Raw genomic sequence first — 20,911 nt, 5'->3', positions numbered from 1 at the left:
AATGAAAAGTCATTATTCTAAGGCTCAGACGCTAAAGCCGAGTTCTTACAAACAATCAATACGGTGGATAAATATTAGATTCTACCACTGAGATAACCAAACCTGAATTCTACAGTATAACATCAGTTTCTACTTGATGATTCATTACAAAATGTACCTCCTCACAAAGCTAACACTGTAGGCATGCCTCCTTAATAGATTAGTTGCTGTTATATAGCACATGGGTGTCAAACTTGGGGTGACACCTTGCTGTCACATGACATATCGTGACATTTTCCCCCTTCACAGAGCTGGGGTGGGTGTGGCTTGCACATGACTCATCCGGCCCATGAACTGACAGTTTGACACCCCTGATATAGCAGCTTTTTTTAAACTCCCCATTTGAGACATTTTGTAGTGAAAGCCCTAGCTGCAATAAATATCATCAGTTATTGGTTTTCCATTGGATCTGCACTTAATAAATCAGTGAAACAATTTGCTTCCAGAAGTTGTGGTTGCTCCAACCCTGGAGGTTTTTAAGCAAAAATTGGGCAACCATTTGTTTGTAATGGTATAAGGTTTCCTCCTTGAGCATGGGGTTGGACTAGAAGACCTCCAATATCCCTTCCAACTCTGTCATTCTGAATTCCTTCTCTTTCTCTTATACCAACAGTCTATGACATGTTAAAATATAGGACAGGGTTCCTATTTATAGAATATTTCTCATCTATGAAAACATGCATATAGATATATACCTTCACACATACACGCACATGCATGCATATGTCCATATGTGCACATATGCATGCATGCATGTATGCTTCCTACAGAAACACACATATACATTCTCTGGCATGTTGAATGCTCCAATTACTAGAGAGAGCTTTAATCATAACATGGTAGTCAGAATCCTATTACCTATTGAAAAATTGTAGTTCTTGGAATTATTTTGGATCATTCATAGACTACAAAATAGCAAAAGGCCATTTTAATATCTAGTGAGCTATCTAGTGAAAACCCTAGGAGTATGTTCTCTGAAAACAGAGGAAGCAATCTGAAAGAAATAATGCTTCTTACCTACAGTATCTAAAGGTGCAAGCTGTAATTCTTTAAAGAAAGGGCATAATTTACATCACACAAATGTTAGCAGTGAATGGATTTGGATAGTAATCACCCTGTACTACAGTGGTTTCCAAACTTGGCAACTTTAAGACTTGTGGACTTCAACTCCCAGAATTCTCCAGCCAGCTCTGCTTTGTTGGTTCCCAAGTTTGGGAACCACTGCTGTACTAGGTTATAGCCTGAAATCAGCTGTGACATCTCCAACACCAGCTAACAATTCCTCCCCTTCCCCTCGAAGTAAGATGCACAGTGATAATTGAGGCTTTGAAATCACATTTTGATTCTTTGCATGTCATCACTGAAAAATAAATTTAGCAATTTTATTAGGGTTAAATTATGGCTGCAGATCAAGAACTGTGGAGTCCATTTGGAACCCAATGTGCTTAGCATAGGACATGAAAAAAATATATGCCATTCCTATATAAATATACACACAACCAAAAATTAGCAAATGAGGGGAAAATAATTAATAAATATATAAATAAACAAATAAATAAAGGTGTCTTTTTAGTCAGCATTTGGTCCAGCACAGTATTAATTATTTAGAAAAACTTTTTTTTGCACAAAAAAGAAATAGTCAAGCACCAAATCCATATATTTTGCAGCCGCAGGTTAAGTCCCACATAATTTATATTTCTGTAATTTGCTACGGGCAAAATGATAACATAAAATCTTCTATTTCTTACATATTCACATTATTGGCAACACACACGCAGACAAATGGTGAGAGTAATTAGTGCAACAAATTCCGCTCTCCCTGTTCTTCAGTGCAAATACTTTCTCTTCCTGACATTTTTCAGTTTCAGAAGTGTGGAAGATGACTGTACGGATTCATACCTTGCTGGGGCTGGTTACCTAAGGAGCAAAAACATAAAAATGGTGTAATGTCATCAAATTAAAATCCCATACAGCAGGTCAAAATGTATTTCCAGGTAACAATTGTGGGGGGAAATATCGAAAGCCTTAGTTTGAAACAGACATGAACTTTACATGCCTAAAATTCAAATAATGATTATTCAAAGGCACGTGTATGGGGCAATGTATATATTTTGAATTCTAAGGAACTGGATTTTTTTTTCTGAAGCTCTTTTTATTAGTTTATTTTTTTAAGAAACGCAGTGTTCTGGTTTCACTCACCTCATAAAATCTTCATACTGCTCATATACCTCTCCTATCACTTAAGGCTATGGGAAACTAATGGCTAATAAAGGACTAAAGGCAAAATACGAAAACATTTGGCAATAACCAAAGGTGCTGTTCTCCAGAGGACCAAGTGTGAGTATATTTGGATTGCAGGAATAAGCTATGGTGTGATCCTTCTGTTGGAATTTCTCAAGGTGGAAGTTGTTTTTGAATGAACTTAATATTTCATGACTCCCATGGCAAGCATGAGTTTGGCTAAGGTGATCTCTGTTCCAATTTATACAGAAGGTCATATATTGCTTCTTGTCCATATTTCAGAACAGATGAGGCATGAAGATGGAAGTCTTTTGTCATGGTCTGGTCATTTTCTGATTCAACATATGAATGATTAGAGTCTTTAATCTCTGAAAGGATGGATAACTAATTTAGACTGGTCCACCTCTGGTATATTATAGATTTGACAATCCAGGGCTTTAAGAGTCATTGAGAATTTGTCTCCCCAATTGATTGGTAGGTAGTTCCATCACAGAACATACCCATCCATGCCTTCGCCACCTACTTTGGGAGATGATGAATGCTTCCTTGAAGAGGATTTTGAAAATCTGGTAAGGTATTAGCTTCAAAGGATTCTTGATGAAATGCACCATTTGAATCCTTTCCTTCAGATTCAAATTTGAACTTGGGACTGAAGCTACATTGTCGCTCTTATGGTTGATCTTCATTAGGATCTGATTGGAATGTACCCTTTCTAATCCTATGGGATTCAACAGCATTAATCATTGTATCCTTCTGAAAAACCTGTAAGAGTTGCGGACACTGATGGTTTCCAATGGATTAATGGGGAATAGTCTAGTCTTTGGCTTCTCCATGATAAGTGCTACAGGACTTAACATTTGATAATATGTTATTAGGCTTCTATATGAAAATATATGTGTTTGGGTGAGAGCATCCTGTGATATGAGGTAAGGCTATCATCAATATGATAATGATACAAATTGACCTGTGGCTGGACAAGAGATACTATGGAGATCTTTATTTAATGTTTGGAAGCTATAAGCAACTAGATGTTACAAAACCAGCTTGAATATAATTTATTTATTTAAAACACTTAAATAGCCAACCCTCTTGTACTAAATCCTGGGCAGCTTACAACCCCTCCCACCTGCCAAATAAATAAAACATCTATTTGCAATAAATTCTTTTCATGTATAAACAGCCAAGCATGTTTGTTTGATGGGTCTCATTCCCCCTGAAGGAACAAGTCTGTAACTTGAGGGTTCACTCATGGCTTGTACTTAAGCAACACATAAAGCCTACAGCTTGTGGGGGGGACATTGTTCAGCTTTGCCTGATGTATAGTTATGATTTCTCTTGAACTGAAATAGCCTTGGCACCTGTATCTAACATCTTTCTTACCTCATGCTTAGGCTACTATATTGCTCTTTACCTGGGACTGCCCTTGAAACTATTTGAAAACAACTATGGAAACTTGGTTCACAATAAGGCTGCTTATGAATGCTCTACAATTGCCTCACAGGAATAATTGCCAATAGATTTTCCAAGTCCAAATTACTAGTGTTAACACATATGTCATTTATATATCTTGACACACTGCCTGCCATGGTCAAAATCTACCCATCCTGTATAAACATTCTGACAGAAGATATTTGGGATCTCTGTGTCACAATGAGTCAAGACTGGAAACACATATTTTAAGTGACAGCTCCGGAATTATGAAAAAGCTTGACCCTGAGATAGATCAACTCTCAGCCTGTTGGAGTTCTGCAAAGTTCTAAAAATGATCTTATTTAGACAGGCATTTAGAATCTATTGATGGTTTGGATTTGAACTGGAAAACCTTCGGCTTGTTGGGTTCAGTAACAGATTGTTTTATTGGAGATTTTACTTCTGTAAATTGTCTAGAGCCTTGTAATAGGTCAGTATATAGGTCTGTAATAAATATATTAATTCCTTATATTATTGGTTGGTTAGCTAGTTAGCTACATAATCTTGAATGTATATGAGTAGATCTCCATCCATTTTTTTAACAACCATATGAAAATAAATTTTATATGCAAGTAGGTTGACCACCAATCCATGACAAATAAGCTGAAATACAATATTTAAAACATTCTTACTAAACAGCAGTGTCCATACATCTAGTTTGTAAGATAGGGGCTTTATCACTAACAACATTCTTTTACTCTCCAGCAATGATAGCCAGATTTATTATTTAACCATAATGAGTTGGCAGTTAACTGTTTTCCAAATATGCAAAACCCCAGATGGAAAGAAGCAGAAAAGAATCTTTATCTAATGCTACATACTTACTTGACAGCTGTTTTTGGAGTTGTCTGACTAGAGCAGCTGTTTGTTGTTGCTGCTGTGTCTGCTGCAAACCTTGTCTTGGGAACTGCAATATTCAACATCAGAAAAAATTAGCAAATTACTCACAGAGACATGTATATTGTCTTCCTAATCTCTTGTTTCTTGGGAAAGTAATGAGAAAGTGCTCATTTCCTATGGACTTTTTTCTCTGGCAAATATATATCCCTAACCAAAAAGGTTTTTTTTTCCTCCACTAAGGATCCTCTTCAAAGTCTTTAGGGGTTTGAAGACTTGAATTTTTAGAAATATAAATATCAAATGTTTTCAAGATAACCGAAACTCTTTTAGTAGCTATTATAATTTACCTTCTTAAATCAAATCGTTTATTGAACAAATGACCAACTGAACAGAGTCAAACTTGCCAGATTTGCTCATTCTCATTCACCATCACTACTAACAAGTAATAAAATAACAGAAATACACAGTCTCAATATCTCAGTTACACAGCTACAGAATGTTGAAATAAAGCTAAGGGAAGTAGCAGTATAGGACAAGTGGCACAAATGCAGGTAGTCCTTGATTTATAACCATAATGGAACTGCCATCTGTGACAGCTGTAAAACATATTGAATAGTACAATTTTATAACCTGTCTGCAGTGGTCATAAAAAACATATATAGTATTTGTTAAATAAACCAATGTTTTTTTCATTGAAACCATTATAATTAACACACACACACACACACACACACACACACAAAATAAAGAGCCAGTTTTGGTCTAGTGGTTAAGGCACCTGGCTAGAAATACGGATATGTTTTCAACCTTGAATTATTTGTGAAACTAATAAAGGCGGGATATAAACAAACAAATAAATAAAAATGGAGATAAGTACCATGTTCTGGCACAACCATCATAAAATATGGTCATGTGACCATGATAGGCTGCTAATTGCGATCTTTCATGCTGCCATTAAGTCCTCAAGTATACCCTGATCAGGACACAAAGGGGAGGTAGTATCCATATTGTCAGATTTCCAACAAATGTCCTAATTGATTCATGAGCCTTGAGTCAAATTTCAAAAGAAAACCAGTCATTTATTAGGAGCATTTTGGCAATGCCTTTTTTCACATTCAGATCTTAGCCTTATGTGAATTATAGCTGAACTTTACCCTTGTTCCTTTCCTCCCCTCAGTCTGTGTCATAAATCACATAAATCACATTCCCCAATGAGGTGAACCCCTCCCAAGTCTGCTGTGGTAATCTGAGATCTGACTCTAGCTGAAGGTATGCATGGAATGTGCTCCCCGCCTTTTCTCAGTATTAGGAGTTGTCACATATGTTGTCTGCATGTCACCACAGTTGCAAAAGGCAGAAGCTACCAGATAACCCCATTTGTTCAAGGTGGTACTCAGTTAACAATCCACAAGGTGGTACTCAGTTAACAATCCCTAAGAACAGCAACCAGAATTTGTGATTGCTAAATGATGCAGTCACATGGTATCTTGCTTTATGACTGCACTAAAAGCAACAATTCCGGACTCCATAATGGTGATAAGTCAAGGACTACCTGGACTTCGCTTTTCCAACATAATGAAATGGACAGATAATTTATAAAATATGCATGTCCAATAAAGTAGAGTTTTTTGATACATTAAACTCATCTCAAGATATTAAGAAGCACCGTTCATATTATTTGAATTTCTTAAATGTTAATTTGTTAGAATGGTTACCCTTTATGCTAGAATTCTCACAAATAATTGATATTTATCTTAATAATGTTTGTTTATACAAAGTGCCATAATTTAATAATCCAAAATATATACTAGGGTAATTTTGGCACCAATTCATATGTTTTCAATGCAGTCAAAACTGTGCAGTGAAGCTATGTTTTATGTAAATATATTGTCATTTCACAATTTGGGTGAAGTGCATGTAGCCTGTGGGTTGTGAACCCTGTGCTAAATGGTAAAACTTTTGATTTGTATTATTTTCTTAATGACTGTATGAATCAGGTGAAAATATTACAGGTTATGACATAGATAGAATAGCAGCATCTGTTAACTATAAGTCAGAACTGCCCTTACACTCAAAACCGAAAATGAACAGGAAATCCTAAAACGCTCAAGCCAACTCATTTTGGACTTGTCTGTATTTATTAAAGCCAAATGCACTTTAAAGACTAAAATTAAACTCATAAAATCCTGGAAAAAATGCTAAACAATGTTATCCAGGATATTTGATAGATTCTTATGATCTAAGAGGAGTTTAGAGTAGATTAGCCAAAATGTGCTCTCGGAGTGTGATAGGGAAAAAATATTAAATCTTTTGAGATAAGTTATCAGGTGTACATGTCAGAAAAAAATAGCAGTTTTATTTTTTCCCTTCTTTTTTATCTTTATGTCTAATCCCCTGTTAAATAGCAATAGCAATAGCAGTTAGACTTATATACCGCTTCATAGGGCTTTCAGCCCTCTCTAAGCGGTTTACAGAGTCAGCATATTGCCCCCAACAACAATCCGGGTCCTCATTTTACCCACCTCGGAAGGATGGAAGGCTGAGTCAACCCTGAGCCGGTGAGATTTGAACAGCCGAACTGCAGAACTGCAGTCAGCTGAAGTAGCCTGCAGTGCTGCATTTAACCACTGCGCCACCTCGGCTCTAAATGGTTAAGGCATTTTAATAATCAAAACTATTCAGCTACATTTCAATATTTTCTCTTAAATATTAACACCCGATTCTTAAATTAGTTTTTTAAAATGTAATCTGCTGTGAAAAAAGTCAAACTAAAACTTATATAACAGAAAGTTGATTTTATGCACACACACACACACACACACACACTTCTAGTTATCATGCTTAGCTATAAAAATCTAGATATAAATTTACAGAATAATCAAAATAAATATTTAAATGATAGAAGAATTAAGATAAATGAAAATAATATCTAGTCTTGTAATTTAAATCAAATGCAATTATGTTATGGTCTCAGAAAATAGGGGGGGGGGCGGATAACATGCCCACAGATTGGCTAGAAAGGCCCCAGTGTTGCACTAGCGTGATTTTAATTTCTTGCCTGCCAAAACACATTGGTATTCTCAAAACAAAGTAAACTCCACAAAATTTAGTGTATCAGGATACTAAGTGAACATAACAACTAACTGAAGAGTTCAATTAGGGATAAAAGCTCTCTTTCATCCCTAATACAGGTAATAAAATCGTAAAAGAAGAAAATTCTTGAAAAATCGCAGTCTCTGCTTCATACTTGAATTGTGGACTTTAAAGCCATATTTTAACATAAAGTTACCTGAAGTTGCTAGTTATTGAAATTTGAATTTGACTATGACTGCCAGGCATTTAAATGACCCCAGCAAAAAATAAATATTGTGACTGTTGCTATTCATTATTTTAGGATGTGAATGATGAATGTTTTGTGTGACAGAATATGTGGTATCGCAAAACTCAATGTGAAACTCAGAAGCATCTAGATACTAAGGAAACTGCATAAATGATCTTTAGCAATAGCAATAGCAATAGCAGTAGACTTATATACCGCTTCATAGGGCTTTCAGCCCTCTCTAAGCGGTTTACAGAGAGTCAGCATATTGCCCCCAACAATCCGGGTCCTCATTTTACCCACCTCAGAAGGATGGAAGGCTGAGTCAACCCTGAGCCGGTGAGATTTGAACCGCTGAACTGCTGATCTAGCAGTAGCCTGCAGTGCTGCATTTAACCACTGCGCCACCTCGGCTCTAACATTCAATATATTCAGAAGGTGCAACATTTGAACATTCAGAACTTGGGTGGCGGGATGAGGATTTGGAAGAGCACTATTAATCAGTAGTGCTTTCTGCAATTTTTGTTCAATTGATAAGAGTGCATCCAGATTGCCTATTTAACATGCTTTCCTGATCTGTGAGGCAGCACATAGTATGCTGGCATGGTTTCCTCTGTCTACATAGGTGGTCTTATTGTGCCTCAGTGGGAAAACCAGAAGTGATTCTCTCCTGTTTTCTGCATAGCTCATTTAACTGCTGGAGAGAAAAAGCATCCATCAATCATTGCTCTTAATATGGACAGTGGCTGGAGAGGAGCCAAGTTTTAATAGCTAGTTAGGGCCATCTGTGTGCCAATAGAACCAATAGATGTGTTTAGCCATCTGTTTGAAAGTAAGTACTGTTTTAGCAACCTCATTATCAGCTTTGCACAAAAAAGACTCTGATCTGCCACCTTTTCTGGCAATAATGGGGCTATCATCTAAATGATGTGCTTATCAACTTGTGTTCTATTCTACAAAAAAAGAGCAGAGGTGGCGCAGTGGTTAGGGTGCAGTACTGCAGGCCACTTCAGCTGAGTGTTATCTGCAGTTCAGCGGTTCTAATCTCACCGGCTCAAGGTTGACTCAGCCTTCCATCCTTCCGAGGTAGGTGAAATGAGGACCCAGACTGTGGGGGCGATATGCTGACTCTGTAAACCACTTAGAGAGGGCTGAAAGCCCTATGAAGCGGTATATAAGTCTAACTGCTATTGCTATTGCTACAAGACATTCTCTCTTTGAAACATTCAGGTTTCCATAATGCAAGTATCTTCTGACTTCGTTCCAATAGACTAAAACTGGAATTCTAAAGGTTATTTCCTTTGGAAAGTTCAAAAAGGAAATTTCTGGCCATTTATGAAATGTGAAGGCAATATGTTAATGTGGATACTTGTCTCTTGCTTTAGAAATTAAGCAACTGTTCCCAGATGTGTATTTTGGCAAAACAAAAACAAAATCATGATTTTTATAGTTAAATTACCCTTTTCTTATTCAGAAGCATAAATGCTTCTCAACCGATCCTCTAAATCAAAATAAATAAAATTTATTAACACAGCGTCTAAATTCATTTGTTTAGATCTCTGTGAGAAATTTAAAGCAAAATGAAACAAAGACATTTTCAATAAATTGATAGAAGAAGTTGAATGTTGCTGCACAATATTTGACTAAAGAGAATGGATCCTTAAAAATGTTCCCTAAGTATTTGGAGCACAAATGGCTAGCTTTTTTTTTTTCTATAACTTTAGTACTTCTTGGAATAGCCAGGTGATCACATAAGGATCTTACCATTGTGCTGTTTATTCTATAAAGTGCTAAAGTTGTAGAAAAGATAATTGCGTTACTCTCAATAATAAGGGCACATGGAACATTTACAAAGTGAAAAAGCAAATAGACCTCCTCTGAAAAAGTCTCCTGCACCTCTCCTGAGAACTTTTAAATAAATTAATCTAACCCTCTAAAAGAAGTAGTACAAATAAGTCTTTTTCAGTGGAAGTAGAAATTATCAAGCATAGCGGGCAGAGGGCAGCAGTATTATAACACAGTTCATCAGGAGGTTGATGATCATTGTTCAAATTAAACACATTTTTAGCAGCAATAAATTTGATTTCAATCAGACTAGTAGTGAAATTCAAAGATACCTAATCCACTAGATGGAGTATTTGCACAAGCATTAAATATATATACACAGTTACTATCACAATGTTTCAGAAAAATATCTACTTCCTAAATATGGGAAGCATTATATGGGTAATATTCCAAACAATAATTACCCCATTAGAAAATTTACAGAGATCATACTATAGAGTAGCCTAATTTTTTACACAAGAGACAGAAATAGACATTCAAAGCCACTTCACTCTTATTATTGTGAGTGTCTTCTTATATCAATTCCACCTTTCTCCAAGAACATGGAAACAAATAGCAGTAATTAGTGGGACATGCTAGTTTAAACCCTATGACTTTCTCTATTGTGGAAGAAGTCCAGAATATGGTTTATTATGAATATTTGTCTTACGAAAGATTGTTGTTGAGGCTGCATTGCTTGAAGGCTAATGATTTGTTGTTGATTCTGTTGCTGCTGAAGCTGAAAGAAGAAGAAAAAGGGAAAATGATTATAATTCTGTTTACCTTTAAAAAAAGTTGTAAAAGTTTTTTACAAGTTCTTAGAGTCAAGCTTCATCCTACTGAACATGTTAAGATATCCATTTTCCTGGTAACAATATGGAAATTGTCTTGGGATGTTTTTGCAACTCCTATTGCAATAATAAGGCAATAATAATGCCAACTTTCAGAGGATGACAAATCTTGTAGTTGATCAATAAATTAACTAGTAGAAGTTGGATTCAGATTTTTCCCCCAGTTGGATTGATCATTTACAGAAGGCTTTTGACATTAGACTGAGAGCCATATGACCAGATTAACTTCCCCTCTCCCCAGCTTGAGAGCATGTACTGTAGTAACATTCTGCTCTAAGAAACATTGCTTTTTAAGAGTTGCATTCACAAAATACAAATAATTTTGTATTTTAGAATTCCTCCTAGCTGCCACCTTTGTAGTGCTTAATAAATGATAAGAATTAATTCTCATTTCCCAGTCTTTGTCCAGTTTTTCTAATTAAATCATCTATAAATTTCCACAACTTTAAGTTGTTCAACTTGTAATAAAGATCCTTCTGGAGATATGAGAAGATAGGGAAAGAGTTCAGGCTTATGTGGACATACCTATAGGAAGAACTAATATAGTTCAATGAAGCATTTCCTGAGCTTTGCATACATTTCAGAAGAAAAGATATGGTAGATTATGGTAAGAAAAAGTCAGGAGTAGGGTAGGAGTAGCTAATACATTTTTCAGCTAATAGATTTTTATTAAAAGGAATAACCTTTTGTGAGTTGTAGACCACCATCAGATGACTAGACTGATAAAGGATTTAAAGTGAGGTGCAGCCGGAGAAGACAGATTGGTTATGCAGAAGCAGGTTACATGTATTGTAAATCAGATTACTAGGATCTTATCAATTAATTGCAATGTATTAAGAAGCACATTATATTTGTTGGGATCTTTAGAGATTGTCTGAAAATTTTGGATACATGTGTATTTAGCAATATTTCCCTTAGGGGTTATATTAAAGTTTATATTATAAATTTTATATTATATTTTTTTTCCAAGATGGCCATTTTAAGGTCTGACAGCATAGACTCTCTTGGGAATGGGTTATTAATGTCCTCGAGCCTACAAAGTAGACCTAATCGAGAAACTGGATCCACAAAAAGGTTATAATTGAGCCTCAGTGGTGCAGTGGTTAGAGTGCAGTACTGCAGGCTAATTCTACAGACTGCCATCTGCCTGCAGTTTGGCAGTTCAAATCTCACCAGGGTCAAGGTTGAGTCAGCCTTCCATCCTTCCAAGGTTGGTAAAATGAGGACACAGATTGTTGGCGGCAATAGGCTGACTCTGTAAACTGCTTAGAGAGGGCTGTAAAGCACTGTAAAGGGGTATATAACTCTAAGTGCTATTGCTATAATTGTAATTTATTGTTGTTTTTCTATAATGTTCCCAAACTGCACTACTGAAAGGCTAAAGTAGACTTAGTAAGGGCTTTAATCCTTTCATGTGATCCCAGGCTTCTACAATTTACTATTATGAAGAATTATGAAGATAAGTAACTGAAGATAGTGCTCTTGTAGAAAGGTCTCTAATTAAGAGGAGAGCCATCACCATTCTGAATAGGTATTTTAGAGTAGAGCTGTATATTGACATAATGGAGCATTACCTGTTCAAATATTGTCCTATGAACACTCTGATCATTGTAATAAAAATAATCATTTCTAACCAAAATTAAAGACACCAAACCTGAAGGAATCTTTGTTGCCGAATTTGCTGTTGCCTCTGTCTCATCTGTTCCTGAGACACTTGGACAGAGTAAAGATTTGCCTGGGCAGATGTGGCTGAAACTGCATCCAGAGGTCCTCCAACCAAGTTATTCTGCTGCAAAGACTGGTGAACTGAACTGAGAGACATTAAAAAAAAATACAGAGTTTCCAAGTATGAAAAATAGAAGTAAAAAAAATAAAATTTATGAAATAAACCATTTTATTTACTTTTGTCTATAGGGTGATTGTTGAAATTTGAAATTTGAAGATATTGAAGATACATCTGAACATACAACTATTGTTTGATTGTAATAATAGGTTTAACATGGTTGTTAACTATATTGCTTTCCTCTTATACAAATATTGTAAAATAAATAAGTCCAATGTTCTATAAGAGCATGAAATAATTTCAGTGGAGTATCAACTAACAAAAAACAATACATGGATATTAATAAAATATTGATAAATTAAACAGATGCATATTGAAGCTCCACTTCTCAGCTAAAATTTGTAAATAATTTCTTTTATTTAAATCATTTTCATCCCATAATAGAACTATGATGAAACTTTTTTGAAACACATATGAATAAATCTTTATTATGGTCAAAGACCAGCAATACACATTACTTTTTACAATATATTAAAAAAGTACTGACATTAAAATATATTTAAAAAGTATTGACATTAAAAGTGAATAACAACATACATGTACTCAAACTGTTCGGGTCACTCCCTGGTTTACATGGATGAAAAGCTGATAAGTATGGGAGTAAATACAATCAATGTACATTTGAAAGTGAGTTGCCATGCTATGCTAAACCAGAAGTTAATTTCTTTGGTTTTAGCTTAGTAATGTTATGTAAACTACAACATTATAGTTCATAGACCATGATTTATAAATTGTCATGTTGCATGAATCCAGTCAATTGTGAATTCATTATAAAACAAAATGATACACTATAGTTAAAATAAACCATATATTAGCAAAGGATACTTCCATCTTAAATATCCGTCTACTTTAAGGATTGAAATGTGATCATTATGGAATAAAGACGGCTTTGAGAAATTAGCATGTTTTCTCTTTTCTGCTCAGTGTGTACTGATACTGACATCTTTACACACTAATCAAAAAAGATATTGATGCATTTGAGACTGGAAAGTTGTGAACCCTCAGCAAAATAGCAATTTAGTTGCAATTTAGATTAAGATGGAAAACTAGAAAGAAAAGATTAAGCTTCACTGAGTTTAGATACATGATTCTGGGGGAAAACAAACTTTCTCAGCCCATTTTACTTTACTAAACTATTATAGAGAAAAATCAGGCTGACTTGCAGATATAATAGCTCTCTCAGAAAAGATATATAAATCCTATTTATATCAAAAGATTTCTGCAAAAGCAATATATCATAGACCGCATGATAATATAGAAAATTATTCCACTTCAGAAGTCATTTATACCCAAATGTATTTTACATGCAGTTTTCCACTCAAAAATTCTTTATTCTGATATTCATATTAAAGATGGAAATGTGGGGTCCTGATACCCTCTGAACTTCGCTTTCTGTAGAGGCTTCATTAGCAAACTAGATAACTTCATGTCTGCTAGATATTCACCAAGCTCAGAGGGCAGCAAGGAAGCCACAGTTCACAGCTCCCTGAAATACAAATATTCTCTTCTAAAGATAGAAATAAAAATCAGTTTGTCTAAATGTAGATAGCTGAGTGCTGAATGATATATTAAGTTAAAAATATTAGTCTCAGGTTATATTGAGATATTGTGTACCAATTCCAAAATTATTTGAATAAAATTTGAAAGTTTCACATATGCATTCCTGGCGAGTTCAGCTACTGCCAGAGAAGCAAGATTTCAATACTGCCTTGTTAAAATTAATTTGTTAAAAATAATATTTATGACTTGTATAGAAAATAATTGGAAAATGGAGATATGTTTCAAGTACAATTATAATTTATATTTATTGCCTATGCGTAATAAGGATGTACAAGTATTAATTAGTAAATTGAACTTTTAAGTCAAAGGTGTGAATTTTTCATTTTACAGCTTGCAAAAACATTTAATGTGAATAACAAGAAATTCGGGAGGCTGTGCTTTAAACATCATTCCAAGAGAAAGCCTCAGTAATGCTACAAGAATTTAGTATTCCATTCAGCAGAAGATTAAAAAAAATATTTTCTAGGTACAAAAAAAATAAGCAGTAATGATTTAGATGAAACTTTAATTTGCAACTGAGAAGGCATGTGTGCTTTCTTTTGTAAAATAAACCATTTTTCCCTATTCACTACTAAGCATTAAGACTGCAACATGCTTTTCATGATACCCTCAAATGATGAAATTTGTGCAGAACAGGTCCAACATTTGCCATTCCCCAGTGGAGCAGCTGAATTTATCCTTGCCTATCAGTTCCTTTGGCAAGGGGAAAATAGAGAATAGAGATTAGATGCCTCTATTCTATCCATTTAAGATCAGTCATGCACTTTACTTAAACTGCTTGTCACAGACAAGCAGGATTTACAACAAAATTTGAATAGACTCTGCCTTTTCATCCATAATTAAATCTGGGTTCAAATGGTGCTAAGAACAAGAAAGTCTATTTTCATAAACACAGAAATGAAACATTTGTTTTACTGCCTCGGGGTGGCTGTCTAAAAAAGAAAAACTGATTTTTTTTAAAAAGCTTTTAAAAATTGATATTACATCTTTAGAAAGATGGTCTGTGGAATTAGACAGAAATATTATACCTTTGAATGACTGAATAAATTAATAGGATCTCTTGATTAGCAAATTTTAGGACCACTTGGTTTATAATTTCCAAAAGCCCATTTAATAGCTTCAAAACACATAAATTAATTAAATAGAAATTACATAATGATATGTTTTTAAATTATGCCGTACACACATATACACACAGAGAGAGAGAGAGACAGAGAGAGAGAAAGAGAGACAGAGAGAGACAGACAGACAGACAGACAGACAGAGAGACAGACAAGGTGAATTCCAAATGTATATAGCATCAACTTAATTCTATCTAGTCTGAGTAGTAAAAAGACAGGTTGAAGCTACATGTAATTCAAAGCAAAGTGGGGCTTGGGAAATAGTATAGGGATAACATACCTGTCTAGGTAGGGCTGACTGTTTGTATAAGATTTCCCCAATCTGATCCCATTAAGATATTTAAAGTTTCAACTCTAATTTGTTTTGTCCTCAAACTAAGTTGGAAGCCGAAGTGATTTGGAAGGAATTAGACTGTCTGAATTTATAAGAAATGCATTGTTTTCATTTTCCCCCAGAAAAGTACAAAACATCTGGTTAACAAAGTTCTGGAATCATAGGATCTTACCGCTGATTGCCTGCTAAAGGCTGAAGGTAGGAAGCTGCTTGCTGATGAATGTACCCGCTTGGCTGCTGTTGCATTTGCCTTAACCTTTCCATTAAGACTGGACTAGAATGAGTTGCTTGAAATGATCTAGGATTGTAGGTAGGTGAAAGAACTAAACCCCCGGTCTGTTGAGATGGCAATGACATCTGAGTACTATACATTGTATAGCCATGAGGAATTGTCTGTGTGGAAAACAGTTCAAAACACACGATTTGGACTTTTAGTTTTTCTAAACATCTATGCATTTTACTGGTTTTAAAAATACTGTAACTTGAGATAGGAACCTCGTATGTCATTTTCTTTCTTAAGCTAAATTGAGTGTTCTAGCTATTCATATAAAGCTCATGTCAACTTCAATTTTTGTTTCTTTGTTTAACATAAAGTCTGGATGATGTGGAAGAAATTAAAGGTATAGAAGTAGATGCTTCCCTATACACAATTTAGGTGAGAATGGGTAGACTATTTATGATTATAGTGATTTTTTTCCGGTTTCTGCAGTTGTGTCACCCATAGCTTTGGTATAAAAATATTAGTTCCCACAAATAGTATCTGTTAGTGGTTATTGCTTGTTTACAACAACTGGGCAAGACCATTTATTAAAGAGGGAGTCATGAAAGGCCACTTTCAGGACTCTCCTATTTTTCAAACATTGTAAAACCAAGATTACTATATCCACCATCAAATTTATCTGAATCCCACTGAGCCAATTTTTAAGAGGGATGCTTTACCTGTGATTGCTGTATCCCTGGATACTGTGTTAGCTGAGAAGAGGAAGGGCGGACTTGTTGAGCAAAAATGGAAGCCTGTTCAATTGTTGGACCCTGTAAAACAGTTCACCAATAAAATTAAATGCTGCTTGTTATATATCAAAAGTTTACCAATCTAAACATGCTCATTTTGAGCCAGTTTGATCTAATAGTTAAGGTACCAGGCTAGAAATCAGGAGATGGTGAATTCCATGGTCACCTTAGGCATCAAAGTCAACTGGGTTACTTTGGATCAGTCGTTCTCTCTTAGCTCAACACACCCCACAACACTGCTGTTGTGGGGAAAATACAAGATAAGAAAATAAGGAGAAGGAAAGATATTAGATATGTTTGCTGCCTTGAATTAGTTATAAAAATAATGAATAAAAAAAATCTAAAAATAAGTGGTAGAGCAATATGTGCAATAGCAATAGCACTTAGATTTATATAGTGCCTCATAGTGCTTTACACTCCCCGCTAAGTGGTTTACAGAATCAGCATATTGCCCCCAACAATCTAGGCCCTCATTTTACCAACCTCGAAAGGATGGAAGGCTGATTCAAACTTGAGTCAGTCAGGATTGAACTCCTGACAATGAGCAGTTCTTGATGCAGTGGCTGTTAGATTGACATGCAATTTATTGCAAGTACTGTCAGTCTCTTAAAACACATGTAGTGTAAGAGTAAGCTGGTGTGACAAAAAGATCTTTTTTAAGTGAGATTATTTTTGTGGGCAGATTGCAATATGTCTAAATTCTGTTTCCTTAAGTACTGTCCAGTTTTCTGTGCACAGACCAGCCATACACATTAATTGAGACAAATGGCAGATAGCAATGGGCAGCAGTGAACATAGGAATATTAATGTGTGTACATAATATATTTGGTATTCTTGAAATTGGATTATCTTCCACTATTCCAATCCAGTGAATTTTTGGATGTGGAATGAGAGACACTATTTTGTTTCCTACCTTCCTGTCCTGTATATATACACTAAGCTTACTTTGAACCCATCATTATTTTCTTCATTTCCTTGTCCTAAATGAAGAAAAGTTTAAATAAATAATCCATCCAACTTCTAAATATAAGACAAAACAGTTTTAAAGGCCTTGCCTGGCTCTGGTGCCTAAGAATCCGCTGTTGTTGAAGCAATTGTTGCTGCTGGTGATGAGAAGAAAGAGTGTGAATTGCTGGGGGCTGCATCATATTGCTGGAACGTCTCTGCAGCATGTTAGAGAGCACTTGTTTTGTGTTGCTTGGCACAAAGGAGCCTGTAGGATCCAATCTGGAACCACCTTCAAAGACATTGATTAACAGAATAATTACAGGATCACTAAGCCTGCTCCAGATGTGATGCTACAGGTTGGGAATCAAGCTGATTGGTTAACTGTGAACCAACAAAGGTTTTCTGGACAAACAACATATATTTTAAAGGTAAAGTAAAAGATAATAAAAGAACAATATTGTTGGAAGTATCTAAATTCAAACATTAAATATTACAGTAATATAGTAGGTATATAGTATACTAGAGTATAGACTGTTAACCTTTAGAATCTAAAGTTTTATGGTTTCACTTCCTGGAGCCACATGTGGCTCTTTCCTCCCTCTGCTGTGGCTCTGTCACCAGTCGGTGCCACAATTTTGAGAGGCACTTCCGGTGAGGGTGGAGGGAGAAGCACAGTGCACCAGGAGAAGACTCTATGGCAAGAGGAGGGTTTTCAAGTTGTCTCCACAATTGATAGGGCTTTCGGTTATGACAGGTAAGGAAAAAGTATGCCGCGCTAGAAGGAGACTCTATGGTGGGAGAACTGAACTTCCAGCCAGCTGCAGAATTGAACAGGGGGCTTCTGGTTAGGACCTTTGTGGTTCCCGGTGTTTTTTTTCTGTGGGAAATGAGTCCAAATGGCTCTTTGAGTGTTTAGGTTTGCCGACCCCTGCTCTAGAGTATATGGGAAAATGGCCTGCAAGTTATGGGGATTTAATGAGGAAATATATATAATCTCTATAATAATCAAAAATAATTATTTTCTGTGACAGATTTCCCTGCTTTACCTGGTGGAAGAGGCTGGTTCTGGACAAAGTAACTTGACTGTTGTGGTTGTCCTATAACATTGTAACCCCACAAAGCAGATTGAGGATGATGCAACATTTGGGAATAAAGTGGTGAAAAATTAGGAGCCATTCTACATCCATTGTTCTGAGGATATTCCTTGAGCAAAATAGGAAACATTAAACATTATTGACATTCAAATGATAACGATTTATAAATCATTTTTCCTTATGAATTATTAGGCAATTTATGACTATTACAATTAGGCTTTATTTCACATATTATTTGGCTGTCTCATAATGCTTAGTTTTCTACTATTTTTCTGCATACCATAATCTACTAACTGTACCTATAATTATATCAAAGCATCATTATTTAGGTAATTAGAAACATTCCTGGGATGGAAATTACAGGAAGGAATTAGGTAAACTGTCAATAAATTCAAAATTTTAAAACGAAGCTTTCTAAATTTTATAATTTCAAGAAATGCTTTCCATATTTGTTTTAAAACCACAATATCCCGGTGCATTGTCAAGGACAAGATGTATATGAACAGTAAGTATCACTGTTTAGTTTTGTTGGGCTTCTCTGGACAGTATATTTTCTTCAAATGTATTTCAAACTGTGAAATTGCATTTTCATAGCATTGAGGAAGTACATTGGTATACAACCTAAAATCAAGTGGCTATAAAGACAGAAGTTCTCAGGAAAAGTTAAATAAATAAATAAATATTTTGAAATGGGTTTCGATATTAGTAGCTGGATTTGGTAGTTAGGCTGTTGGTTTGAGCTCCAAGCTTGGCAATTTGGTTGCAAAGTTTTGTCACATCTCCTTGAATAGTGATGAAATATTTGCAACCAAATTGCCAAGCTCAGAGTTCAAACCAACATCCTAAATAAGTACCGTATTTATCGGCGTATAACACGCACCGGCGTATAACACGCATCCCCCATTTTAACACAAAAATTTGAGTAAAAAATTTTTTCATTAAAAATAAATGACTTGGAAGCTCGGAACTTAATGTTGGATTAAAATTTATAACATTAGAACATGAATTACTTCCCCACCCTCTTCTGTCACATCATTTTCCCCCCTCTGATCCCCCTGTACCACCTAATCCCCCCCCCAGATCCACCTGTACAACCTAATCCCCCTGTACCACATAGTCCTGATACCACCTGTACCATATAACCCCACCCCCCATATCACATACTCTTTCCCCCTGCGCCACATAACAAGCCCCCCCCACATAAACCCCTATTTCTATATGTTTTTGTTTTCACCACAGTACCTGGCCTGTGTCGCTAGCAGACTCAGGTTACTCTTTAATTGCGCTGACGAGTAACGTCCTCAGCGTAACGTCAGGGACGTCACTCGTCAGAAGTACGGTGGCCTCAGAGGGTCCTGAGGAGCAGCCTTTAAAACAGCAGCGCGGGCGGCTGCGGACTCACAGCTGATTGGGAGAATGCCGGCGCGTACACTTGGGACCAGAGAGCAGGCGGGCGGGAAGGTAAGCACCCGCAATGATGGAGAAAAAATACAGGCAGCGGGCGGCTCTCTGGCCGCTGCGAGCCGCTGCTGCTAGGATGGGGTTAAATCAGGCAGCGGGCGGCTCTCCAGCCGCCGCTTGTTCAATGATGGGGTTAAAGCGAACAGCAGGTGGCTGGAGAGCTGCCGCCACTGCTGCAAGGTAGGGGTTATATCAGGCAGGGTAGCTGGAGAGCCGCCGACGCTGCCATGAAATGGATGCTGCACTTCTATGAGTATCATGGGCGCCGGTGAATCAGCTGGAGCAGGCAGTTTGGGACCCGGCGTATAACACGCAGTATCGGCGTATAACACGCAGGCAGGGTTTAAGCTTGCAATTTTAGTTTTAAAACTGCGTGTTATACGCCGATAAATACGGTATTTTAAAATATTGATAGATATAACCCATATACAGTAAACCAAAGCTCTTTGGGGCCCTCAATTATTTTTAAGAATGTAAAGGAGCGCTGAGACCAAAATTTTTGAGAAGCACTAGGCAATGAATTTATTGCAATATGTATTGAAATTAGAGTCCTAAAATAATTCTCTTATTTTAACCCTTCATTAAGCATTATGTAGCAGGAGAATCTTTACTGAAGCATATCTGAATAGATTTTACATGAAGATGGTTCAAGAGGACTGGGAGGACTGCTTAGAAAAGAAAATGTTCAATTATTTCATAGAACTGGCTACCACATTGTAGCCAGTTCTGTTAATTAATTTTGGAATTTTATATATTTGATATTATCTCCTTTCAATTTCATTGATGGGATGGAATTCAACCTGAAACATCTCCTATAACTTTGCCTTGCTTTCCCAAAATATGTGGGAATTAAAAAAATGATTTAAAAATATCATGAGAGCCATCTATAGAATTGAATGTGGTGGTCCATCCAATGGTTTCATCCCCACCCCCCTCTCAAAAAACAGTGCTGTCT

General features: G+C 36.0%; 1 protein-coding gene across 4 annotated transcripts in view; it reads right to left on the bottom strand.

The window, feature by feature from the left end:
- Positions 1 to 1,017: 1,017 nt before the first annotated feature.
- MED12L (mediator complex subunit 12L) overlaps positions 1,018 to 20,911 on the bottom strand; it is a 191,333-nt gene continuing 171,439 nt past the window's right edge. For all 4 annotated transcript variants that reach the window (XM_032225905.1, XM_032225902.1, XM_032225903.1 and 1 more), the window contains 8 exons: positions 18,448 to 18,604; positions 17,509 to 17,690; positions 16,382 to 16,474; positions 15,615 to 15,835; positions 12,239 to 12,395; positions 10,404 to 10,472; positions 4,576 to 4,657; positions 1,018 to 1,956 (listed from right to left, as the gene is read on the bottom strand). In XM_032225905.1, coding sequence (XP_032081796.1) covers positions 1,904 to 1,956; positions 4,576 to 4,657; positions 10,404 to 10,472; positions 12,239 to 12,395; positions 15,615 to 15,835; positions 16,382 to 16,474; positions 17,509 to 17,690; positions 18,448 to 18,604 — 1,014 coding nt within the window. In that variant the 3' untranslated portion in view covers positions 1,018 to 1,903. The remainder of the gene's footprint in view (positions 1,957 to 4,575; positions 4,658 to 10,403; positions 10,473 to 12,238; positions 12,396 to 15,614; positions 15,836 to 16,381; positions 16,475 to 17,508; positions 17,691 to 18,447; positions 18,605 to 20,911) is intronic.

Source organism: Thamnophis elegans, chromosome 10, assembly GCF_009769535.1.
Source record: "Thamnophis elegans isolate rThaEle1 chromosome 10, rThaEle1.pri, whole genome shotgun sequence".
In the NCBI taxonomy this organism is placed as follows: Eukaryota; Metazoa; Chordata; class Lepidosauria; order Squamata; family Colubridae; genus Thamnophis; species Thamnophis elegans.
Note: the sequence above shows the minus strand (reverse complement) of the source record. Positions and strands in the feature narration are given on the sequence as shown.